This window comes from Talpa occidentalis, unplaced genomic scaffold (genome assembly GCF_014898055.3).
Source record: "Talpa occidentalis isolate TD23 unplaced genomic scaffold, MPIMG_talOcc4v2.1 talOcc4.3, whole genome shotgun sequence".
In the NCBI taxonomy this organism is placed as follows: Eukaryota; Metazoa; Chordata; class Mammalia; order Eulipotyphla; family Talpidae; genus Talpa; species Talpa occidentalis.
In genome coordinates, this window is record NW_023603184.1 from 25,984,337 (window position 1) to 26,010,938 (window position 26,602).

The window sequence follows — 26,602 nt, forward strand, 5'->3', positions numbered from 1 at the left end:
TTATCCATTGTCATGGGTGCATAATTTGGGGGGGTTATTTTTGGAGGGAGGGTGAGGTAGAGGTTTTTAAGAACATAAACCTGTCACTTTGTGGCAACTTACTTAAAAATTCTGTAACAGGGGAACTTTTCTCACTGCAGGTGCAGTTTATACTTATTAAAACTAAAAATTTTTAGCTTGAGGTGACATTGACATATAACTATATATATAAATTTTCAGGTGTATACCATTGTAATTCAACATCTATATACACTGTGTATACTGCATGCTCACTATCATACCTTGTTTCCTTCTATCACTATACAGTTGACCCACCCTACCCGGAACCTTCCCCTTGCCCCCCATAACCACCAATCTTTCTCCTTTTTTTATATTTTTTTATTTATATCTTTCACATCCTTGTTATTCCCCATAAAATTCCCACCACCAGTTCACCCATGAACCATCACCATAGTCCCTTGTGCTCTTCTCTCCCCTGTTTTGATCCCTTTTCCTTCCCCTTCCTCGCAGAATGTCTCTTATTTATAATTGCCTGCCTAGTTTTGTTTTGGATTATTACAGCTGCAGATTGCTTCATAGTTTGGTGCTTAACCCCTTGCTCCACCAGGGAAGCCCTCCCCTATATTCCTCCTATAAGTGAAACCATTCGATATTTTTCTTTTTCCTTCTGCCTTATTTCACTGAGCATGATCCTTTCTAACTCTGTCCATGTTGCTATGAATGGCATTATTTTATCTTTTTTGATTGCTGAATGGTATTCCATTGTGTATACATACCACATCTTCTTGATCCAGTCATCTATTTTTGGGCATTTGGGTTGTTTCCATAGCTTACCTATTGTGAATAGTGCTACAGTAAACATAGGGGTGCAGTTATCTTTTTGAATTAATTTTTGTGTCCTTTGAGTAGATTCCTAAGAGTGGAATTGCTAGGTCATATAGTAGCTCCATTTTTAGTAGTTTGAGAAACCTCCGCACAGCTTTCCATAGTGGCTGGACCAGTTTGCATTCCCACCAGGAGTGTAGGAGAGTTCCTTTTTCTCCACATCCTCACCAACATTTGTTGTTGCCTGCTTTTTTAATGTGTGCCGTTCTCACCAGTGTAAACCACCAATCTTTTTGTGTCTATGACTTTGTTGTGGGTTTTTTTGTTTTTTTTTTTTTGTAAACTTCATGTGAAACATACTGTGCTAGAGAAAGAAGGTAAAGAAAACTAAAATGTTACATATTTTGTATCTTTCACGACTTGAAAACTCATGAATCTGCAGAATATTTAGTGAGAATAATTGATGTTCTAAATGAAACTTGTCAGTTGATAGGAATAAAAAAATCACCTACATTTCTAACATTTACTGGGTTTTTTTTTTTTTTTAAGATTTATTTATTTATGCATATAAGAACTGGGGTACAGGCAAGAGTTGTGGAGGGTGAGAGGATTACCAGAGACAGAGTGGGGAGCAGAACAGGCAGATTGACTAAGATACACTGCTGAGGGGAGCAGTGGGCAAGACAGAAGAGGTCTGCTATGCCATGTGGGTTGGCTCCCTGGCCGGGATGGAACTTGTGCTACAGTGGCTGTGGATAGCTTCATAGTGCTTTTATTTTATTTATTTATTTATTTATTTTGCTTAACCCCTTGCGCCACCAGGGAGGTTCTACTGGGTTTCTTTTAAATCAGTAGGAACAGGTAGTTTTTGATGAATGACTTTTATCTAAACAAGCCATTTTCTTTGTATGAGGTGAGAATATTTTGTCTTTTTACTTGCTATTATTTTTGATTTTCAGGGTACAGCTTACTACATGCATTCATCACATCATCAAACATGATTATCCAAGCCGCTGGACTGCCATTGTGGACAAAATTGGCTTTTATCTTCAGTCTGATAACAGTGCTTGTTGGCTAGGAATTCTTCTTTGTCTTTATCAGCTTGTAAAAAATTATGAGTAAGTGTCTTTCTCATTCCTGTAGAATTTTGAGAACTAGGAAATGCTTAGAAAACTTAAGCTAATTTGTTTGAACATCTAAAATTACATTTGGTATAATGTGAAAGTTAGTGAATTATGTGTTGATTTTAATTCTTTTTGCAATAATATCCTTAATTCTGCAGTCTGATTTAATAAGAAATTCTGATTTAATAAGAAACTTCTCATGCCCTTTTTTCTTACCTATTCAAAAACCAAGTTATTGCTGATTCCTCAGTATGGGCTCCTCATTATGTCTTGATGAAGGGTCTAAAGACAAATTTTTAAAAATTTGATGGGGATCAGAATACACTGAGCACTGGAGCTTTTTTTGTTACATTTGGCTTTCTGTGAATTTTTGTCTGAATTTGGGTTCTTGATAAGTTTTAAGAACCTGTCATAGTCACATATTTCAGTGTTTACATATTTGAGCAAATTATTGTTCATACAGATAATTAGTATCAGTAATAACAATTTTAGGCAAGGAATCATTTTAGAACTGGGTTTAGGGATTAGAAAAAAATCTAACCCCGGAAGTTGAGGTATAGCACTGAAAGGAGTAAGCCAGATTATGAAGGGATTTTCTCTTAAGTGTCTGATGAAATTTGTAGGCATTTTAAATTTTTGATATTAGAAAATAATGAGGAAAGCAAGAGGAACACTTACACCATGATGGTGGCTTTATTTCTGGTCCTAACAGCTACACAGATGCCATTGTGAGCCCTCTAATTCTGGGGCTTGTAGTTAGCCTCCGATACCCTGTTTGGGTCCCAACTCAAAGTAGCTGATGAAGTGCTGCTTTTGTTCTGAGCAGGAAAGAAATATACCATTTACAGCATTGGTACTGGTGTTTTCTTGTGTTCCCACCAGCTACCCATCTTCCTGCTAAGGAATGTTCCAGCTGTTGCTCCAACCTCTGTCAGAGTGCCAGTTGTTGTAGTTCTGGTAAGTGAGTGACTAAAATGAGAGAGCATAACAATAATAAGTTGTCATTGTCATTGAGGAGGTTCAAACCTCTCCTATTCTGTAATCTTAGTGGGAGAGAGTATGGCAGGTTTTTTTTTTTAAAAATGGGAGGCATAGGAGGCTGCTACAATATTGGAATTTCAATTCCTTTTTAGTCAGTGTTCAATTGTGGAGCACAAGGTGTTCACAAGGGATCTGTGTGGCCTAAAGCAGTTCTCAGAAAATTCATGGAGAAATTGGAAGTTGTGGTGGTTTTCAGGAGCATAGATTTTCAGGAAATGCATGTCAGTTGTTGGAGAGCATAGGAGTGTTTGGAGAGGAATGCATGTCACACCATGTGGGATTAGTACAAACCAAAAAAAAAAAAAAAAAAGGTACAGAGTGAACATGAACCACTGTTTTTAGTGGCCAACAAGTTAATGAATAATGGTACAGATACTTTCTTTTGAGAGATTGGGGATAATTTTGTTCTAGTAAATTGGTAGTGGTAGTTATTAGTGTCACATTCTCATGTTTTGAGCCACTTTCAGGTCTTAGGGATAGTAATTTGTTTCATACCATAAATTACTACCATACCCATTAGATTAACAACCAATACCACCCAATTTCCAGTCCCCACTGCTCAATGTAGAGTGGGAGGTATGAGAGACTAATGTCTAATGTGGAATATTCAAACCTCTTACTGTGTGATCCACGTGGGTTGGATAAATGGAGAAAGGTACACAATATAAATCTTACCTTTATTGTTAAAAAGGAATATTGTCTATAATTATTAAAGTTTGTTTAATCAGAAAATGCAAATTGCTTTCTTTTATGCATTGTTACTGTTTTATTGACTAAGAAATGTACCAATAAACTTTTCAAATGTATACCGGGGTAATTTCTCAACCCATCAGATTAGATATTTAAAATAATCTGCCAGTTAAATGTTTAATAATCTTAATCATTACTACTGTAAATATTTCTCTTGCTATTTTTTATCTACAGCCATTTACTTTGGTTCTTATTTCACCTACTAAAATAAATGGAATCCAGTCTTTTAAGAGCATTTTGTCTATACTTTTAAAAATATGGTCAGATAGTCAATTTGTCAATATATGTTCTCCTTTTCAAAAGGCTGCCAACAGATCAAACTGGAATCTGGTAGGGAAAACCAATAATACAAAAGCAGTTTAGGTAATGTAAAAATAAGACTCACTGTTTAGATTAATTATTTCTTAACTATTAATCTGTATTTTGCAAATCTAATATAATGTAAATCTAATAATGGAAGCTAGTTTTTCTCCCCATAGGTCTAAACTATGAATTTGATTATTTGATTAAAATATAATTAAAAAAGACATACCTTTTAACAATACTTTTGAAATGCTGAGGAATCTGTGTGTGGAAATGTCTCATTTAGGTCAACAATTCTTTGTCCATGTACTTGGATCAAAATGTATTCAGAATTCAGGATTTCTCAGGTATTAGAAGGGTAATAAGGTTCACATTATACACATTACTTAACACTCCTATTGCAATATCCATAGCAGCACCCAACACTCAAACACATTACTGTATTTGCTTATAAATGAAGAACATAAATCGCCTGTTGAAATTGGGCTCTGTTGCCAGCTGGGTTACAAAAGAATTTCTGGTTTATATGCTTTTAGATTATTTTATACTTTACAGATGCAACTTCTGCCTTAATGCACTTGCTATGTAAATTACTTAAGGCTGGTAGAAATATGATAGATTTTATATTAATTAACTGCTACTGTTTTAAAAATTGTTCTTTTGGCTCCTCAATTCCAATATTCACAGTTAGAGACAGCATAGTGAAAGTGGTTAAGAGGACAAACCCTGGACCTCCACTGCTAAGGAAATGTCTATTTAAGATATATTTAACTTCAAGTTTCCTCAATTATAAAAACAAGGACAAATTTTAGACATTCTGTTATTAGTGAGTTTTTTCCTGTGAATAAATAAGTAGTTTCTGTCATATAATTGTGAAATAAATTCTTACAGAATTAGTTTGTATTCCTACCTAAAGGTACAAGAAACCAGAGGAACGAAGTCCATTGGTGGCAGCAATGCAGCATTTCCTGCCAGTTCTAAAGGATCGTTTTATCCAGCTTCTTTCTGATCAATCTGATCAATCTGTCCTCATCCAGAAACAGATTTTCAAGATCTTCTATGCACTTGTTCAGGTAATTTCTATAAAGCAGTTTTTCTGGTCAGGAGTCAGAAAGAATTGGAGTACCTGAAAATAATTTCAATCCAAAATCTAGATTTGATGGATGATATACTAGTCAAATATAAATTGCCAAAATTATAAATACATTTAAAGTCTAACCAAGCACACTTTCCCAGATACATAGATAACTCTAATTTAAATGGTCAATCTTTTTTTTTTCTGATTTTTTGTTTTTGTTGTTGTTGTTAAGAATTACTCCTTTATTGTAAGATTTTAGTTTATTTTGCATAGAAGAGCTGGGGTGTAGGCCAAAGTTGAAGGGGTTGAGAGGATTCACCAGAGACAGAGTGGGAGCAGAACACTCTATTTCATATCTACTGAAATACACTGCTAAGGGAGCAAGGCAAGCCAGGAGAGGTCTGCTGCGCTAAATGTGTGTTAGCTCCCTGGCCTGAGATTGAACTCAGGCTGTAATAGCGGTGTGACTTAACCTCTAGACCACCAGGGAGGCCACTGTCCCAGTAATTATAAAACCTGTTCCTAAGTTTAACAGAAATACAAATACCATTGACTTGATGGCACAAAAGAATGGGCTTCATCATTTTTATGTTTTGTTCTAAAACTTCCTGAGATTAAAGATAACCACTAAGGAAATACTTATAGCTACATTCTCAGTGTAATATAATTATTACCAACAGAGTTTTTAATCTGATCTTTTTGTGCCATATAGGCATGGAAGAGTTCATCTTATCTACCAGGCTGCTTGATATAATTCTTACCATTACTTTTTTAAAAAATTGCATTCAACTATTTACAGTAGCCAAATTATGGAAACAAACTATGTGCCCGAGGACATAGGAGTGGATTAGGTAAATGTGATTATATGTACTCAGTGGAATACTACTCAGCTGTTTTTTTCCAAAAAAAGATAAACTCTTGCCATTAGTGACAATATGGCTGGAACTGGAAGGCGAATAATGATAAGCAAAATAACTCAGAAGGAGAAAGACAAATACTTGATGGTTTCACTTATGTGTAGAATATAGAGAAACAAAACAAAGGGTCAGACAAAATCCAAATCAATAACAAGCCCTTACTATAGAGTTGAGGCTACAAGGCAGGGCGGGGGGTGCATTTCAATTTCAGAGGGAGCACAATGGACTGTAGTGGTTGACTTAGGAGTAAGCCTTGGTGGTAGATGTTGTGTGGTGACATGCATCTGAAGAGGTGAAATTCTGTGCCTCTGAATATTGTACAGTTTTGTAAACCTATGTTAAATCAAAATATATATGTGTGTGTATAAAATCTTTCACATTATATTTAAATAGACCTATGACTTCTCCACTAAGATTGTAACTGTTCTGTTGTCTGGTTAGATTTTGCATGTCTTTTACTTTAAAGATAATCTCTCTCTGTCTTGACCTAAGGGCATTTTAATGCCATTCCATTGACTCCCTATATAATTCTCTTTAAAGTGATTTGGATAGATAATAGCTACACTGTTTGCATTTTCCCTAACTGGTAGGGTCAGTTGTTTTTTTTTTTTAGAGCACAAATTTTAGATTAAGAATAATTTATTTTTGTTAATTGTTCTAGAGCAGGGAACAAAGTATATCTCCAACTTAATTTTTTTTTTAAAGATTTATTTGTTTATGCATACAAGAGCTGGGGTACAGGCCAGAGGTGTGGGGGTGTGAAGGGATTTGCCAGAGACAGAGTGGGGAACAGAATAGGCAGATTGACCGAAGTACACTGCTGAGGGGAGCAGCGGGCAAGTCAGGAGAGGTCTGCTGCGCCATGTGGTTTGCTCCCTGGCTGGCCAGGAATCGAACTTGTGCTGCAGTGGCTGCAGATTGCTTCATAGTTTGCATCTTAACCCTTGAGCCCCCAGGGAGGCCTTTCTCCAACTAAATTTTTGATGCCCTGATTTAAAAATATAGCCATCTGAACTATGAAAATAGGTGCTCTGAAATCATAAATGGGATGTTGACTTCTATGAGCTTCTTAAGAGAGAAGATTTCTCCCAGGAATGGAAGAATGGATCAACAGTAAAAAGATCAGATTTTGTGATTAAATCTTAGTTGAAAAGAGAGACAAGTAATCATCTTTAAGGATATCAGATAAGTAGCTGATAAAATTTAGTAACCATTTCTCCTTTTAAAAAACTCTTAAGGACCTCCCTAGTGGCCTAGGGGTTAAGTTTCAGTCTTAAGTTTCAGTCTCTGGCCAGGGGGCTAGCCCACATGAGTAGCAGACCTGTCTTGCCCGCTGCTTCCCTTAGTGTGTTTCAGTGGATTTGCCTGTTCTGCTCCCCACTCTGTCTCTGGTGAATTCTCTCATCCCCTCTGGCCTACACCACAGTTCTTCTATGCCAAAATAAATAAATAAAATCTTTTTTAAAAATAAAAAGATTTAAGAATTCTAGAATAGAAATTTCCTTAATTTAATGAATGTGATTACGAATATCACACCTCATGGTAAAAACAGATGTATATCCAGTAATTTGGGAAGAATAAGCAAGGGTGCTCCCTCTCTGCTACAATTTACCATTGTAAGATAACAAACCAAATCATTCAGGTAAGAAATTTGCCTGTCTACTAAAAACAGGAAATGGAGTTAATGACATTCTGTAGGTATTGTGAAGAATAAAAGGAGGTGTGATTTTCTTTTGAAAGAATTTTAAAATATTGACTTCTTTATTTTAATCTAGTATACACTACCACTGGAGCTGATAAACCAACAGAACCTGACAGAATGGGTAGAAATTTTAAAGACTGTTGTGAACAGGGATGTACCTAATGTAAGTGTCTGTGTGTTCTCTTAAGTTGATATTTTATCTTTTGAAATTTTTATCTTTTGATACTTTGTGTTTTGAAATTTTAAATGATACTTGTATAGTTTATAATGCAAGTTTTTTTAGGTAGACACACCATTTCATATGTTTACATATGTGCATGTGCTAAGTAATTTTTGAAGACTTATGTTATTAAGTGCTTGTATATATCACAGTTTATAGCATCCTAACTTTTCTGTTTTTTATTGTCCATTTTTAATTAAGAGCTCATAACAGACATCTCTACATGACTACGGTTTTATTTTCCTTGTGATAAAAACTTTTAAGATCTATTCTCTTAGCAACCTTCAATCATATTGTTAAGTATAGTTTAGCAGTTTCTCAAGCTATTTAGATTTAAACTCTACGGGTTTTATTTTTTATTTTTAAATTTTTTATTGAAATAACATTGTATTATGTCACATAAAATATATAAATTTCAGGTATGTAAAATTAAACATCAGTATTATATATGTGCTACATTAAGTTCATCACTGCAAGTACAGTTCTATTCTTTATAAACTCTGCTGGTTTATACGAATATTGAAAAACATATCCTTTGTAACCAAGTAGTGAAGCAGTGATGTGTCTGTTAGATTTGAATGAGAAGCATTCATGTTTTTGTGTATCTGTTCTTACCTTATGCTGCTCCTCTTACATTGTATCATCTCTTAGTATCATTAAATAATTATCTCTTTAAAGGAAACACTTCAAGTTGAAGAAGATGATAGACCTGAGTTGCCATGGTGGAAATGTAAAAAGTGGGCTTTACATATCTTAGCAAGACTTTTTGAAAGGTAAACTCAATTTTTATTTAAAAATTTAAAAAAATTACTTTTTCAGACTTTGGTTTTATAAGTGCTGATGTAAACAAAGCATTATAAAGGAACAGCGGGCCTTTTAATTTTTTGTTTTGTTTTGTTTTTAGATATGGAAGCCCTGGCAATGTTTCTAAGGAATATAATGAATTTGCTGAAGTATTTCTGAAGGCCTTTGCTGTTGGTGTTCAGCAGGTAAATCTCAGATAATTTTTCTAGTGGAGACATGGCATTTTTAGGTTAATTGCTTATTTATACTTTCTTCCACATATAAAGACTGTGTGTGAGCAACATTTTGAATCTTCTAGGAGATCTGAGACATTTTTTGTTCTTATAACTTCTTTATACTCTTAAATTATTGAAGACCCCAGCAAGCTGCCATTTATGCAGGCTTTCCCTTGTGACATTTACCATTATTAGAAATGAGAACAAATTTCATGGATTTAAAAATAATATCCACTACATGTTAACACAGACCACATGTTTTTTTGTTAAAAATTAATTCTCCAAAATGGAAACATTTTACAAAGAGTTTCCTCTTTGCACTAGTATACATTTTCACTAGTGTCTTTAATGTCTAACTTAATGAAAGGCAGCTATGATAGTCATCCACCTCTGTTTTTGGTCTGTTTTGTTTTGGTGGGCATAAAGACAATTTGGACTTACAGATAGAAAATTGGAAAGGACTAGTGCTTTAAAAGACTTTTCAATAATGGTGGAAATTCTTAGATATCATGCCAAAATTTAATAATGGTAGTTTCTTATAGTTTAATTGCACTGTAGTTTGAAGCCGGCAATGCACATTTCATATTTTATTACATTAACACCCATTCGTCTATATTGTGCATTGAATGGATCTTTTATTTATATGTTTTAGTAACATCCTGTGCTGCTCATTTGGGATTTATTGACTCATTGAGTCAATGCAGGTTTTTCCAAGTGTTACTGCATTTCATTATTCAATTTTAAAAAGTCATTCTTGAATATCACTAGAGACATTTTTAAATATTGAAAAGCTATAAAAAGTAGATCTAACATTTCAAGAATTCTAGTTTTTGCTTGAAAGGCAAATTTTAACACCAATAACGTTGTTGGTTACTTTCCTTGGAGTGACAGGTTCATTTTGTTCCCCCTTTTTTTTTTTTTTTTTTTAATAGGAAAAAAGTCTACCCTATACTCAAGTCTGAATAACAATTTCTCTATCTCTTTTTCTTTCAAAAGTATGTGTTAGCGTTTGGTAGAGTTGTTTTGTTGTTTTAGCTTTTTCCCTGACCTTTGTACTTTGATGTGTAGCAAAAGTGCTATATGTACATTTCCTGTTTAATAATATTTACAATATTCCTGGTTCTTTAAGGAAATTGTTAAGGAAAATTTATTAAACATTTATTTGGCTGTAAAGAATAGGATGACTGTTAATCCATTTTAGTGCCACTCCCTCAATTCATGTTAAGCAACCAGAAGTTTTACACCATTGATGGAAATCTGTCAACACAGTAACAAAGGCAGATGATGTCTTAGCATTATTATGAAAATAGATTTGTCCTTGCAGATCTTTTGAGAGGTCTATGAAGCACATTTTGACAGTCGCTGTTCTGAAATATCAAATAGAATTAAAACTTAAATAGGTAGTTTGCTTAATATACTTCATAAGTACATTTTATACTTAATAAATTGAAATAATAATTTCAAAAGACTAGTTTCTTATTGTTTGTCTTGAGAACATGGTTTACCAACATGAAATTATAAAAGTGACTTTATTTAAAGGAAAAAAAAAAGAGTGCCATTTCTTTATGATGTCATGTTTTTGCTGGCTTGCAAGTGGTTAACATTTCTATCTAAAGTTTGATTCTTGATCAAAAATTTTTTTCAAAGGTGTTATTGAAGGTATTATATCAGTACAAAGAGAAGCAATACATGGCCCCTCGAGTTTTACAACAGACATTAAATTATATCAATCAAGGAGTTTCTCATGCCCTCACCTGGAAGAATTTGAAGCCTCATATACAAGTAATAATTTACTATCTGAAATGTTCTTGTATAAAATATAATGGAGGTAACATTGATTCCTATATAGGCTGCAAACCTGCTTTTATTGTTGACTTGCGTTACTTGGTCTGATTTTGGGGATTAAAAGTATAGTTTTAAAAATGATGTAAACTTATTGATATAAACTTATTAAAGGTATTTTGTGAATATTCAGATTATCTTTTAATCTAAAATGGTCTTAAAACTTGCCTTTAGTTCTTATTGTTGGATTATTGTGAGTTAACATTTAAATAATGTAATTTGGAATAAGGGAAGGACTTTATTTCACCAAATTACAATTGAGGATAATTGACTCATACACTATATGAAAAAATTACTTGCTTTATTTAGAACTGTAGAATTTGATGGACTAAAGTTTAATATTGTGTGTTTTCAAAATACTTGGTTATATCCTTTGAGCACCTATATCTTACAATTACTTGTTGCATTTACTTGTTATATAATAATATATACCCTGATAGTTGTCTGAGGATGCTGTTAAATACATTACTAATGTTTGATATTGTTTAAAAATACAAGAGTGTTAATTTCATATTAACAGTTAACATAAATTTGAAGGTTTCAACTTGAAGACTGACTTATGTTGTTACTTTCTTAACTTTTAAATTGCAGGGCATTATCCAAGACGTTATTTTTCCATTGATGTGCTATACAGATGCTGATGAAGAACTTTGGCAGGAAGACCCTTATGAATATATACGCATGAAGTTTGGTAGGATTTTTCACTTTTTAGAAACAAAGTATGTCAGTAGTTATACTTTATATAGTTAACCTAGGGGGTATTAATGCCTTGCCATTGTTTCTGAAAAGCCTTTGTTGATTTAATGTAAGTTATACATTTTTTTTTTTTTTTAAAGATTTATTTATTTATGCATACAAGAGCTGGGCTACAGGCTAGAGATGTAGGGGTGGGGGTGAGAGGATTCACCAGAAACTGAGCGGGGAACAGAACAGGCAGACTGACCGAAATACACTGCTGAGGGGAGCAGCGGGCAAGACAGGAAAGGTCGCTTCACTATGTGGATTGCTCTCTGGCTGGCTGGGGATCGAACTCGTGCTGCAGAGGCTGCGGATTGCTTCATATTGCAGTGCTTAACCCCTTGCGCCACCAGGGAGGCCCCAAGTTATACATTCTTTAGACTTTTGGGGGGATATTTATAGTACTTGTCAATGGGAAGTTTCATTTTTAACAGACACAAATACAGTAGTATTAATAAGTTCTGACAATTATTTTTTATGCCTCATGCCAAAACTGCTAGATATTCAAGATTATAAGTTATCACTTAAGTGGCGGTACTTTTAGATTCTCTGTTAGTCATCATCATAAGTATGTGAATTCAGAAGACATGCTGGAAGCTGGAGTCACACACAATCTCTGTTCATGAAAATAAAGAATTGTAATTGACTAATGATGTTATTTAGTCCTACCAAAATCTTGTGTACTTTTTTTAAGTTTGTATTTTTGTGAAAATTCTCACTTCTTGTAAAAATAATCAGAAGAAGTTGATGGATTAACATGTAATTTGGGGGATCTGGGTTATAATCATACTCAACCTTGTGTGCAGATTTAGAAAATTTTTAAGTTTCTTTTTTTAATAGTCTTTGGTAAATTATGTGAAAGTGTTGATGACATTATAATTTTCTGTATTAATTTTAAATTTATTCTCTAGATGTGTTTGAAGACTTCATTTCTCCCACTACTGCTGCCCAGACACTTTTGTTTACAGCCTGTAGCAAGAGGAAAGAGGTAGCTATTTAATGTGTAAATAACTTTTAATAGTTAAAGTTCATTCAAATATACTATTTTTAATGTTAGTTTTATAGGTCATTTTGTTATCAGTCTTTCTAAGGATTGTTCAGATATCCAATGGCATATTACTTTCCTTTTGACTCTAGGTACTGCAAAAGACTATGGGCTTTTGCTACCAGATTCTAACAGAACCAAATGCGGATCCTCGGAAAAAAGATGGAGCCCTGCATATGATTGGCTCTTTAGCTGAAATACTTCTAAAGGTATTTCTTAGTGCCTTGGTTTATTTTAACAACTTGAGATATAATTCACATACGAGAGAGTTCACCAATTTAAAGTGTATAATTCAGTCGTTTTCTTACATTCAGATTTCTCAAGCATTTTTATCACCGTAGTATCAGTTATCTCCTCATTTTCTCCCAAACCTACCAGCCTATCCCAATCTACTTTTTTCTCCTCTATGGATTTGCCTTTTCTAGACATTTCATATAATGAATATATTAACATATGGCCTTTTATTGGTGTAGATCAGAGGTGTGGCATGGGGTGTGTATGAGAGGATTTACCAGAGGCAGAGTGGGGAGCAGAACAGGTGGATCTACTGAAATTGACTGCTAAGGGGAGGAGCAGGCAAGACAGAGAGATGTGCTACACCATATGGGTAGCTCCCTGGCTGGGGGATCAAACTGTGCTGCAATAGCTGCCAATAGCTTCATAATGCTGAGATTTAACCCCATGTACCACCAGGGAGGCCTTTGAATTTTTTCTTGTTGTGTTGAAGGATAAATAGCAGGGTAAGAGATAGTATGTTTTTTTCTTTTTGTAGGATTTTTTTCCTTTTAAAAGAATTGATCTTTCAGGAAATTTGTAAAGCACATTCATCCATTCCAAGCCTATAAACATATTGCTTTTGTCATGGCAGATTTTCTAGTCAAGGAAACACTGTTCTAGAGGGATGTGTAGAAACCCCAACTTGATTGTTCACATTGTGTCTGACTTCACAAGTAATAGATGAAATTTGTTTTTTCTTGAAGTTAATAAAAGCTAGTTATTATTCAAGATGTAGCTAAATGTTTAATCATAATACTATATAACTACCAGGAATCTTGCTCCATGTTATTGAGTTCATTGCCATTAATTTGTGGGTATGTTTTACATATCTTTCAACTTTTCTGTAACTGTTCACCCATCCTTTTCTTTTTTTTTTTTTTTTTTTTAAATATTAAATTTTATTTTTATATTCCCCCATACAATTGCAAACGCCCCATTCTGACCCCAATCCTTCCCCTCCCGCCCCCCCACCCCCAAAAAGTGTCTCTGGTTCATAGTTTTTTGTTGATTTTGATTTTCACTTTCTTATATTCATTTTCCTGGTCCCTTATTTAAGTTTTCTAGATTCCTGCTATGAGTGAGACCATCCGGTATTTTTCTTTTTCTTTTTGGCTTATTTCGCTGAGCATGATCCCTTCCAGTGCCATCCATGTTGCTGCAAATTGCATGTGTTTATCTTTTTTGAATGCTGAGTAATATTCCATGGTATATATGTACCACATCTTCTTGATCCAGTCATCTATTTTTGGGCATTTGGGTTGTTTCCAAAGCTTAGCTATTGTAAACAGTGCTGCTATAAACATAGGAGTGCAGGTGCTCTTTGGAATTGATGTTTCTGTGTCCTTTGGGTAAATACCTAGGAGTGGAATTGCTGGATCATATGGAAGCCCTATGTTTAGTAGGTCCAGAAATCTCCACACAGCTCTCCATAGTGGTTGGACCAGTTTGCACTCCCACCAACAGTGCACAAGAGTTCCTTTTTCTCCACATCCTCGCCAACATTTGTTGTTGCTAGTTTTTTTAATATGTGCCATTCTCACTGGTGTGAGATGGTATCTCATGGTAGTTTTGATTTGCATTTCCCTGATTACAAGTGATGTTGAACATTTTTTCATATGTCTGTTGGCCATTTGCATTTCCTCTTCAGAGAAGTTTCTTTTTAGCTCTTCTGCCCATTTTTTGACTGGATTATTTTCTTTGTTGTTGCTGAGTCTCATCAGCTCTTTGCAGATTTTTGTGATCAGTCCTTTATCATTAGTGTTGGGTGCAAAAATGTTCTCCCAGTTGGTGGGGTTTCTCTTTGTTTTTGTTATTGTCTCTTTTGCTGTGCAGAAGCTCTTTAATTTGATGTAGTCCCAGCTGTTTATCTTTCTCTTCACTATCACTGCTTTGGGTGATGTGTCTTTAAAGATGTCTTTGATGTGCAAATCCCGTAGTGTTTCGCCTATATTTCCTTCTATGTATTTTATGGTTTCAGGTCTTATGTCTAGTTCTTTAATCCATTTTGAGTTGATTTTTGTGTATGGTGTGAGGTAGTGGTCAAGCTTCATTCTTTTGCATGTAGCGACCCAGTTTTCCCAGCACCATTTATTGAACAAACTTTCTTTGCTCCAATGCATAGTCTTTGCTCCTTTGTCAAAGATTAGTTGACCATAAATCTGTGGGTTTATTTCTGGATTTTCTATTCGATTCCATTGATCTCTATGTCTGTTCTTGTTCCAATACCATGCAGTTTTGATGATTATGGCTTTGTAGTAGAGTTTGAAGTCTGGGAGTGTGATGCCTCCATTTCCTTCTTTTTTTTTCAGTAGAGCTTTGGCTATTCGGGGTTTTTGGTGATTCCATATGAATTTCATCAATAATTGTTCTATTTCTTTGAAGAATGCCATTGAGATTTTGATTGGAATAGCATTGAATCTGTATATTGCTTTTGGTAGGATGGCCATTTTAATAATGTTTATTCTTCCAATCCATGAGCAGGGGATGTCTTTCCATTTCTTTGTGTCTTCTTCTATTTCTTTTAACAGTGTTTTATAGTTTTCTTTGTATAGGTCCTTTACCTCTTTTGTTAGATTTATTCCCAAATATTTGATTTTTTTTGTTTCGATAATAAAAGGGGTGTTTTTTTTGATTTCTTCTTCTTCAGATTTATTGTTTGTGTATAGGAAGGCTACTGACTTTTGCGTGTTGATTTTGTATCCTGCCACTTTACTGAATTGATTGATGAGTTGAATTAGTTTTTCTGTGGAGATTTTGGGGTTCTCTATGTATATTATCATATCGTCTGCAAATAGTGATAGTTTGACTTCTTCTTTTCCTATTTGGATTCCTTGGATGTCTTTCTCTTGTCTTATTGCTCTGGCTAGGACTTCCAGTATTATATTGAAAAGCAGTGGTGAGAGTGGACATCCTTGTCTTGTTCCAGATCTTAATGGAATTGCTTTCAGCTTTTCACCATTGAGAATGATACTGGCTGTTGGCTTGTCATAGATGGCCTTTATGATGTTGAGGTATGTTCCTTGTATCCCAAGAATTTCAAGGGCTTTTATCATGAATGGGTGTTGCACTTTGTCGAAAGCTTTCTCAGCATCTATTGATATTATCATATGGTTTTTATATTTCTTTTTGTTGATGTGTTGGATAACGTTGATTGATTTTCGGATGTTAAACCATCCTTGTGCCCCTGGAATGAATCCAACTTGGTCGTGGTGAATTATCTTATGGATACATTGTTGGATTCTGATAGCTAAAATTTTATTGAGGATTTTTGCATCAGTGTTCATTAGGGAGATTGGCCTATAGTTTTCCTTTTTTGTGTTGTCCTTATTCGGTTTTGGTATTAGTGTAATATTGGCTTCATAGAACGTGTTTGGTATTGTCCCTTCCTTCTCAATTTTTTGGAAGAGTTTGTGAAGGATAGGCACTAATTCGTCTCTGAATGTTTGGTAGAATTCATTTGTAAATCCATCAGGTCCTGGGCTTTTGTTTTTGTCACCCATCCTTTTCTTAATTTATGAAGTATAAAGAGAAGAATTATTTGTTGTACAGAAGGGAATTGTGACTGGGAATTGTGAGTGACTTAGCACATTCAGATTTCTTATTTTAGTTTAATTGTAAAATAAATTTAGACATGAAAAAATTGCAAAACTAGTTCCCATTATTCTCTGCCCAGCTTCCTCCAATGGTCACATCTTAACCAGCTAGCCATGCTACTATTATCAAAGAGGAAATTAATATTGATATGATACTATTAATTAATCTACAGACCCCTTCAGTGTTTTACATGGTTTCCCACTAATTGCTTTCTTTTCTGGTCCATGATCCAATCGTTGATCACACATTGCATTTAGTGTCATTTTTCATTAGTCTTAGTTTTATAAGTGTTTGTTAGTTTTAATATGAAATTCAAGGAATTCTTTCTATAAACTTAACTACATTTTAGAAAATATCCTAATTTAGGTTTTATGACAGCATCTTTTTCAGATCTCTAGTCGTCTCATTATAAATGTTTTCTGAGAAAAAAATTTTATGAGTTAAGGAGTAAAATTAACCACTAAATTATTCAAACCATTGCTCAGAAGATACAGTGTACTTACTTTTAAAGCAAATGCATCCAAGTGCATTCAGTATTTTTTGATGGTAAAGTGTTTTTATTATAAAGTTCAGGGATAAGAAAATTGAATGTGGATCCTGGGGTTCAAAGGATCAGAATAAACATTGCTGTATACTAGTAGTCATTTTTAACACCGGTGTATCTATTTGGCATTTGAGATAATATGGTTTGGAACTCTGAAAAATAATTTTTTTATATTTACAGAAAAAGATCTACAAAGATCAGATGGAATACATGTTGCAAAACCATGTATTTCCTCTCTTCAGCAGTGAACTAGGCTACATGAGAGCAAGGGTATGTTTAAAAACTAATTTATGAATTTATGTTTTTCATAGTGAATGTTTTTAACTTGTATATTGAAATTTTTTATGGTTCACTTTAAAAACTATATTTCCTTTTAGACTTCAGTTAATGTAAGTCATTAAATGGCTGCTGTAAAGTGTGCATGGTTGTCATCTATGTTTGATAGCAGTATCTGTCTGTGTTTTTCATTCAGATCTGTTATCCACACAAATACCATGCAGCCAAAGAGTAACTTGGGATCATAGTACTGGTTTAGTGTTGTCTCTTTGGACACCTACCACTGGCCAGCCTCCAAATTCCCTTACACAGAACTTTGAGAACAGAGATATGGTAAACTGGGGGAATTTAATGTAAAGGATGTATAGTAACTCACCAGATTTTTTTTTTTAAGGCTTGCTGGGTCCTTCACTATTTTTGTGAAGTAAAGTTCAAAAGTGACCAGAACCTGCAAACAGCCTTAGAGCTGACACGAAGATGTCTGATTGATGATAGGGAAATGCCTGTAAAAGTGGAAGCTGCCATAGCACTTCAAGTGTTGATCAGCAATCAAGAAAAAGGTAAAGGATTTGCGGTTCCAATAGTATAATATCTTTACATGTAATTATACACGGCGTAATCCTGAAAACTCAACACATAGTGTTTTCACATGGAAGTTTTTTTACTCTTAGTATATCAAGTTTAAAGAAATTTTGGCTGTTTTTGCTAAAAAGTTTTTTTCATACAGCTAAAGAATACATCACTCCATTCATCAGACCTGTAATGCAGGCTCTCCTTCATATTATAAGAGAAACAGAAAATGATGATCTTACCAATGTAATTCAGAAAATGATCTGCGAATATAGTGAAGAAGTTACTCCTATTGCAGTAGAAATGACACAACATTTGGTATGTTATTTGAACCAATCATTTTTGCATTACTTTATAGCAAGTCTTTTCACCTAGTTTATAATAGATAGTATTCTAAGCCTTAATATATATTTAACTAATTTAATTCCCATATAGCCCTATGTGAGGAATATTCCTATCCTGAGATATTGTGGGGTATAAGGTTAAGTGACTTGGGGAAAGGGGTAGGTCTGGGATTCATACCTGAGCTATGTGCCTTCACACTGCCTAAAGTTGAATCATTTCTGCCTTTTTTTCTTCCTGGGTTACTTTGGAACAACTTAAAGACGAAGTTTAGGTAATAGTTAAGGTAGATTTTTTTTCTTACATGAAATTTGTGGAAACAGCTGTTATTTTATAGTTGGCCTTTTTATGTACATAACCCCAAATCTTTGAGAATTAGCTCTGTAAATAAGGGTCAAAGAATGCATGAACAGGTGCCCAATAACTATTCACTTAGAGTCCCTGTACAATGATTTATTTGATTTAGAATTTTATTACTGCTAAATATTTGAGGTTTTAAGATTAACTCTTGATATTTGTGGATTTAAGCAAGGCACAGAGTTTTGTGAAAAATACTGTGTATAGCTGATTTTGATGGGTAAACAGATTTGAATAAATATAGTAAGTAGCATTCATTACGTATATATGTTGCATTTATAACATTAAGCTGATTGTTGATTATTACCCCTTTCCATTACTACTCTCATTTTGTTTCCAAATGATTGGATTTTAAAACAAAAAAGCCCTTGGTGATTAATCTACTATATTTAGGGTATTGTCATATGTCTGTCAGTAATATTCATAATATTAAACTGTTTCTATACTCTGCCCATTTAATTCTCACAGTATCTATAGAGTTCCCAAATAATGTGATAGGAAAGAGGTCAAGTAATTTGTCTAAGGTCATCTAGCAAGTATCAGAGTGTTACCATTTGATTCCTGAGCATAAGCAATTGGAGACATTGTGTCATCTCAATGAAAACATTTAAAACTCAAAATGTTTGCTTTAAGAGCAAGCCTAAATTTTATTCTCTTGAATCTAGGCAATGACATTTAACCAAGTAATCCAGACTGGGCCTGATGAAGAAGGAAGTGATGACAAAGCAGTTACTGCTATGGGAATTCTGAATACCATTGATACACTTCTTAGTGTAGTAGAAGATCATAAAGAGGTAAGAAAATGATGCAGTATTGCATAGCTTTTAGGGCATTTCAGACCATTCTTTATCAACTGTTCTGTACTCTCTAGAGGACTCTACTTGCAGGATTATACACCTTGATTTTGCCATTGTTGTTATTTTAGTTCCCTTTTGTAAGGATAGGATTGCTACCTAAGAAATATTTTAGATTCCTTAGTATTAGAGAAACTAGGAACATGAGATTTGTATTAACATCTGTTTACCTTAGACTTAGGATTTATTTACATATCCAAGATTTTTTTTTATCTTAAGCCTATGCAGTTCAGTGCACTAAACCATCACCATCCTCTTCCTATTTTTCTTTTACTGTTGTCTTTTAGAAAGGCAAGAGAATTATAATCTGGATTTTTAAAACATACAGAAAAGAGTAAAGAACAGAGAAAAGTATAACCAATACCCTTTAGCTACCACCTAAATTTATTAGATTTAAACATTTTACAGTATGTCCTTTAGACTATTCCCAGTAAGAGGCAATGATAGATGCAGTTGATGTCCTTGGGGTATCATTTTCTGATCTCATTTTCCTGCTTTATTTCATTAGAAGTACAGTCCTGAATTCAGTATTTGTAATTCCAGTGCATATATTTACATCCATGATCATGTTAATAGATTATTGTTAGCCTTTTGTAACATGAGATTTTCCATAAAATACCTTTGTATTGTAGATTATAATTGGAGATGACAAACCATGAGGAGTCTTTGAGGAATTGAAAGTGTGTACATTTGAAATGGCTGTCCTGCTTCTATATCAGATGACTAAATTTTATCTTAATTCCTTTCCTTTATCCCCCACTCCCATTAAAACATTCTGATGACTTATGGAGTTGTAATTCAATTAAGGATCATAGCAACTAATCAGAATTTGTACTTTCTGTCAGTTTTATATGACATAAAGGCCTGCTTTACTATATGTAATGTAATTACATAAGTAGCAGTGATTTAAGAATTTGAGGGAGGGGACTCCCCGGTGGTGCAGTGGGTTGAGCGCAGCACTGTGAAGCTGTCCGCAGCCTCTGCGGCGCTGGTTCGATTCCCGGCCAGCCAGGGAGAATCCCACAAGGCAAAGGAGACCTCTCCTATCTCGCCCTCTGCTTCCCTCAGCAGTGCTTTTGGTCTGTGTGCCTGTTCTGCTCTCCACTCTGTCTCTGGTGAATTCTCTCACCCTCCCGCGACTCTGGCCTGTACCTCAGTTCTTGTATAAATAAAATAAATCTTAAAAAAATAAAAAAGGAATTTTTGGGATTGGAAGAAATAATGCCTTCTTTCAAATAAGTTTTCTGTAAGCCACCAACAGTAACTTTTCAGCTATATCTGGACTGAATTAATCTATATTTACATACAAAAAGATCTCTTGAGTACCTCCCTGGTGTCCTAGGGGTTAAGTCTCAGCACTATCACCCAGGCCAGGGAGCTGTCTGATCCCAGGCCAGGCGGGAGCTAACTCACATATGGTTAGCAGACCTTTCCTGTATTGCCCACTGCTCCCTTTAGCAGTGTATTTCAGTAAATCCTCCTGTTCTGCTCCCCACTCTGTCTCTGTTGACTCCTCACCCCTCAGGCCTATGTCCCACTTCTTCTACAAAATAAAAAATACTAAAAACAAACGAAAAAAGATCTATAGGCCAGTTTGCAGAATGTTTGTTGCACGTTTATTTTTATGATTATTTGCATTTTTCCAAGATACTCATTTTCCTTTGCTTTGTTAAATAAACTGAAATGTCAGCTTTGGTGTTTGCCTCATTGTAATGGTATGTTATTACATCATTTCAAAAGACTTGAAATGATTCCTTAACAATATTTTTAGATTTAAATGTAGTGATTTTTGTATAGTACGCATTACTTAGTAATTCATTCAGTGTGCTGCAATTCCATGTGATTTTTTTTTTTCCTTCTCTTTTAGATAACCCAGCAGCTTGAGGGAATCTGCTTACAGGTCATTGGAACTGTTTTACAACAGCATGTCCTAGGTACATACTTCTGATTGTACTGAGAATTTCTACTATTTCACAACAGCAAGCACTATGCTAATGACTCTTTATTCTGTTTTAGAATTTTATGAGGAGATCTTCTCCTTAGCACATAGTTTGACATGTCAACAAGTATCTCCACAGATGTGGCAGCTACTACCTCTGGTATTTGAGGTTTTTCAGCAAGATGGCTTTGATTACTTTACAGGTAAGTTAAGCTACAATAGAACTATTGAGGATTTCCCATATTTTGATTCATTTTTAGCACAACTGAACATATTTTTTGGTGTTCTCATCCTTCGTTGTTAGGTTAAGTTATCACTAGCAATTAATGCTCAGGGAAGACCCACAGCATTGATTTTTAATGTATTTTGATTTAGATAGTCTTTCAGATTTTTCCCTTTTTAATTTTTTAAATTTTTTTTTATAAAAAGATTTATTTATTTATTTAAGCACTGGGTACGTCACAAGCGTGGGAGGGTGAAAGAATTCACCAGAGCCAGAGCGGGGAGCAGAGCAGGCAGAAGGACCGAAGTACACTGCTGAGGGTAGTGGCGGGCGACAGGAGAGGTCTGTGCGCCATGCAGGACCCTCCTCCGGTGGCCGGGGAGCAGCCGGGGATCGAACCCGCGCTGCAGAGGATGCGGGCAGCTTCGCAACCCAGTGCCCAACCACTGCGCCACCGGGGAGGCCCAAGATTTTTCCCTTTTTAACACATTTTTACCCCCTATACCCCCATCAGTCTTCTCTGCATAATCTTTGTATTTAACTTTTTCCTATTTAAATGTCAAGGAATTTGCTTAGATTTAATTATAAATGAATATGATTTAATTGATTGAATGTCTAGGGGCAAAACAATTTCAGATTTGCTTTTCTTTTTTACAAATAGCATTTATAAGTAAAGATTTAACTAATGCTTTTTATTAATACAGATATGATGCCTCTGCTTCATAATTATGTAACAGTTGATACAGACACACTTCTGTCTGATACCAAATATCTTGAAATGATATACAGTATGTGCAAAAAGGTAGGTCATTTTTAGTTAATATCAGAACATGTTAGGCTGGTACAATAAAAAGTTTGACAATGTGAAGGTACATGATAACCACATTATTGTGAACAATCCAGTCATAAATGGATTCATAGAATTAAGGGCTATAATGGTTATAAACTAAAAAGATTTTGATGCCCCAGTAATAGCTTTGACAAATACTTGTCTTCTAGCTGCCCTCTGATAGGGCATTTAATTGAAGTTATATTATTGTTGATTTTTAGAGTGCCTGGAACTTACATTAGCCTCATTCTTTACTGGGCTTTGACTAAAAAGAAGGGGGAAAAAGTCAGGAACCTGCAGATTTTGAAGGATCATGAATGTTTAGAGATGTATTATGAAGAAAATACTTGGAGGTGTATGGAAGCTGTACAATAAATACTTACAAAATATCACAATTGTAAAACCTAAGGGTTTGTTTCTTTAAAAGGCAGAAATGTGTGCCATTTCCTGGAAAATCAAAAGACAAATTTTAACAGTGTTGTTGAAAGGCAGAACACCAAGCATTTTAAAAATTATCTTGCTCCATGAAGTTTTTAGATGCTTTGTCTTCATTGATAGCATTTCTTTTCTGAACACTATTTACAAAATAATCATCTAGTTTTGTTCTTCATTTATTGTCAATTTTGTTACTTATAGTTTGATGCTCTAGGAACAAAGATACCATCTACTTTTCCTATTCTAAAACATTTATCCTCATCCAATGTTTTTATTTCTTGCCTAGGGACATTTGTCAGCAGACTGGTTCTTCCTTTCCCACTAATGTCAGTGTTTTTTAATTTATGAGACTTGTGTAAAGAAAAGTTTTCCCCTGCAATATTAACTTAGTTTGTTGTGGTTCCTTTCATACAGGAACTAGTTATCTGTCATAAAGGTAAGGTATTTTAGCTACCACATTTGTATTAGAAAGTAGTGGTTGTCAACATGCTACTCCATGTTAACAGAGTGGCAATACAAGGGAGAAAGTTTGATTATAAAGACTGGTATGCCAGCGTGCTACTTCTAGACTATGAAAGATTACTTCAAATCCCTACAGGTGCTTTAGACTACAGTCTGTATAGTGAACATTGTAATCATGTCAATTAGAATATCTTCTTGACACTGTAGATAAAGAATGGAAATTCTCAGACTTTAGAAGTCTTATGGTGCCTCATTGCAATTTATATTCTGTGTTGATCCAGGTTCTTACAGGAGTCGCAGGAGAAGATGCAGAGTGTCATGCAGCAAAGTTGTTAGAGGTCATCATTCTACAGTGCAAAGGGCGTGGCATCGACCAGGTCAGTGAGGCTTCAGAAAAGGATTCTTCCCTTGCCCATTTTTTTCTTTTTAGTCACTTGTTATATATCCTGTATGTTACTGTATATTGTGACTGCTCAGTCCATTTTAAATTAAACCATTATAAAATAATATGTTTAATATGTGTGAAAATACAATTGGCAAGTGTTATCTGACAACTTGTTATCATGACACATTATCACTTTTTAGCAGACACATTTGTCATTAAGTTTCCATGGTCAGTTTCTGTAGGACTTCTTTTCATATATTATTGATAGCTGATATAACAAAGTGATATAACATAGCTGATATAACAAGTGTAAGTTTAAGGTATAGTGTAATGAGTTGATACATGCTTATATTGCAAAATGAATACCAAATTAATGTCAGTAAGAATATTGTGAATGCATGATTGTTTGGGGGCACTATTATCTCAGAGAAAACCTTGACTCTGAATTTGGGTTTTCTCAATAAAAATCTTTTGGATCTTCTAATGGAAAAAGGTTAGTTCAGGCAACAAGTAGGTTAATGTGAACAGCATAGAGTACTGTAAACTTAAAATTTTGGACTCTTTCTTTACAGTGCATTCCCTTATTTGTGGAAGCAGCTTTGGAGAGATTGACAAGAGAGGTGAAGACAAGTGAACTTAGAACAATGTGCCTGCAAGTCGCCATCGCAGCTTTATATTATAATCCACACCTACTTCTCAATACCTTAGAGAATCTTCGCTTCCCTAATAATGTTGAGCCAGTTACAAACCATTTTATTACCCAATGGCTTAATGATGTTGATTGTTTCTTGGGGTAAGTGACAAATTGGATCTTTCTTCATTTAACCTTGCATGGAACTCTGCTTATTAAAAAAGGTTAAGAATATGTCATTTTATTTTATTTTTAGGCTTCATGACAGAAAGATGTGTGTTCTCGGCCTGTGTGCTCTCATTGACATGGAACAAATACCACAAGTTTTAAATCAGGTTTCTGGACAGATTTTGCCAGCTTTTATCCTTTTATTTAATGGATTAAAAAGAGCATATGCCTGCCATGCAGAACATGAGAATGACAGTGATGATGATGATGAAGCTGAAGATGATGATGAAACAGGTAAGGGATTTGCTATGGAGGAAAACAGTTATCTAGTTAGGAATATCACAACTTATTTTTTATTGGCCTTAATACAGAAAATGGCATGATAATCAAATGTGTCATACCCATTCATTAAAAGAAAGACTATTTTCTCACCAGAGTGTAAGGTCCATGGAGGTACTTCGTCTGTACCTCCAGTGGGTAAAATACTTTCAGGCATTTATGGTTTTTGTGATGGCAAACATTTGTCATCTGTTAGTTCTAAAAGAAATAAATAAGGATTCTTGTACTAATAATAGAGAAAATATTGTAATGTTCCAAAAATAAGATAGCTATTGCCATTTTTATCATCTACTAACTTAACCATCCTGGGGCAGCAGGAGAGGGGAAGGGTACATAAAAGGTGTTTTGTTGTATATAACATAAACTGTTTTACTTTACCATTGTTACTTGCTTTGGTATGTTCCATAAGGCTCTAGTAGAGCACACAAAATGCTGAAGCTTATGTTATCCTTTTTCAAACCGCTAGAGGTTTAAGAATAATGGTTGGTTTTTTAAATTTGTAATATTGCTGAATATGTAGTTAATCAATTCCTAGGAACTTCTTGAATTTATTCAATTATGATTTTTAATTACTGTAAGTGATCTTAATTACTGGCAGTTTGTTGAGTAGTAGATTATTTTAGTACCTATTTTTAACTTGGCAGAGGAACTGGGGAGTGATGAAGATGATATTGATGAAGATGGGCAAGAATACTTAGAGATTCTGGCTAAGCAAGCAGGTGAAGATGGAGATGATGAAGATTGGGAAGAGGATGATGCTGAAGAGACTGCTCTGGAAGGCTACTCCACAATCATTGATGATGAAGATAACCCTGTTGATGAGTATCAGATATTTAAAGCTATATTTCAAAGTAAGTCAATATATTAAATTCAAGTAACTACAATTCTTTTCCTTGAGCCTATCTGCTTTTGTTTGTGTATGCACTCTAAAGAGTTATGGGATCAAACATAACTCAGATAGTGCTGCCACTATCTGTTCTAGACTACCACAATAAGGAGCAATATTGCATAGAGAAATCACATAAAATTTTTGGCTTCCCAGAGCATGTAACATTTATGTTTATACTCTACTATAGTCTAAGCGTACAGTAGCATTACCTCAAAAATCAAGGTGTAGGGCCTTCCCTGGTGGCGCAGCGGTTGAGCACTGGGCTGCGAAGCTGCCCGCAGCCTCTGCAGCGCCACCCCGGCCGCCAGCGAGGGTCCCACATGGCGCGCAGACCTCTCCTGCCGCCCGCTGCTCCCCTCAGCACTGTGCTTCGTTCATCTGCTTGTTCTGTTCCCCGCTCTGGCTCTGGTGAATCCTCTCACCCTCCCGCGCTTCTGACTGTACCCAGTGCTTGCATAAATAAATAAATCTTTAAAAAAAAATCAAGGTATATATCTTATATTAAAAATACTTTGTCACTTAAAAATACTAACTCTTGGGCTTCCCTGGTAGAGCAAGGGGTTAAGACACAACCTGTAAAGCTATTTGCAGCCACTGTAGCATGAGTTCAATCCCTGGTCAGGGAGCTACCCACATGGTGCAGCAGACCTCCCCTGACTCGCCTGCTGCTCCTCTTAGCAATGTATTTCAGTCATTCTGCCTATTCTGTTCCCCACTCTGTCTCTGGTGAATCCTCTCATCCTCCCCCACACCTCTGGCCTATACCCCAGTTCTTATATGCATAAACAAATAAAAGAAAAAAAAAGCTGACTATCATCTGAATCTTCACCAGGTCATAATCTTTATCCTGGTGGAGTTTCTTACCTTGATATAGATGGCTGCTGA

At 34.9% G+C, this 26,602-nt stretch overlaps 1 protein-coding gene, 1 long non-coding RNA gene and 1 other non-coding gene across 3 annotated transcripts in view; 2 read left to right on the top strand and 1 right to left on the bottom strand.

The window, feature by feature from the left end:
• IPO7 (importin 7) overlaps window positions 1–26,602 on the top strand; it is a 48,572-nt gene that overhangs the window by 14,858 nt on the left and 7,112 nt on the right. The window contains exons 4-23 of the mRNA XM_037522639.2: window positions 1,785–1,943; window positions 4,960–5,116; window positions 7,814–7,903; window positions 8,639–8,733; window positions 8,865–8,949; window positions 10,627–10,761; window positions 11,413–11,512; window positions 12,471–12,547; window positions 12,697–12,813; window positions 17,199–17,288; window positions 17,689–17,854; window positions 18,022–18,182; window positions 19,229–19,357; window positions 21,285–21,351; window positions 21,434–21,559; window positions 22,284–22,381; window positions 23,587–23,682; window positions 24,263–24,483; window positions 24,578–24,783; window positions 25,473–25,679. Coding sequence (XP_037378536.1) covers window positions 1,785–1,943; window positions 4,960–5,116; window positions 7,814–7,903; window positions 8,639–8,733; window positions 8,865–8,949; window positions 10,627–10,761; window positions 11,413–11,512; window positions 12,471–12,547; window positions 12,697–12,813; window positions 17,199–17,288; window positions 17,689–17,854; window positions 18,022–18,182; window positions 19,229–19,357; window positions 21,285–21,351; window positions 21,434–21,559; window positions 22,284–22,381; window positions 23,587–23,682; window positions 24,263–24,483; window positions 24,578–24,783; window positions 25,473–25,679 — 2,582 coding nt within the window. The remainder of the gene's footprint in view (window positions 1–1,784; window positions 1,944–4,959; window positions 5,117–7,813; window positions 7,904–8,638; window positions 8,734–8,864; window positions 8,950–10,626; window positions 10,762–11,412; window positions 11,513–12,470; window positions 12,548–12,696; window positions 12,814–17,198; window positions 17,289–17,688; window positions 17,855–18,021; window positions 18,183–19,228; window positions 19,358–21,284; window positions 21,352–21,433; window positions 21,560–22,283; window positions 22,382–23,586; window positions 23,683–24,262; window positions 24,484–24,577; window positions 24,784–25,472; window positions 25,680–26,602) is intronic.
• LOC119256440 (small nucleolar RNA SNORA23) lies at window positions 17,426–17,606 on the top strand. Its single transcript, XR_005127773.1, has one exon. It is a non-coding gene; the product is annotated as a small nucleolar RNA SNORA23 (small nucleolar RNA).
• On the bottom strand, window positions 24,553–25,733 carry LOC129146587 (uncharacterized). Its single transcript, XR_008553474.1, has 3 exons — window positions 25,455–25,733; window positions 24,922–25,026; window positions 24,553–24,795 (listed from the first exon to the last, which is right to left on the bottom strand). It is a non-coding gene; the product is annotated as an uncharacterized LOC129146587 (long non-coding RNA).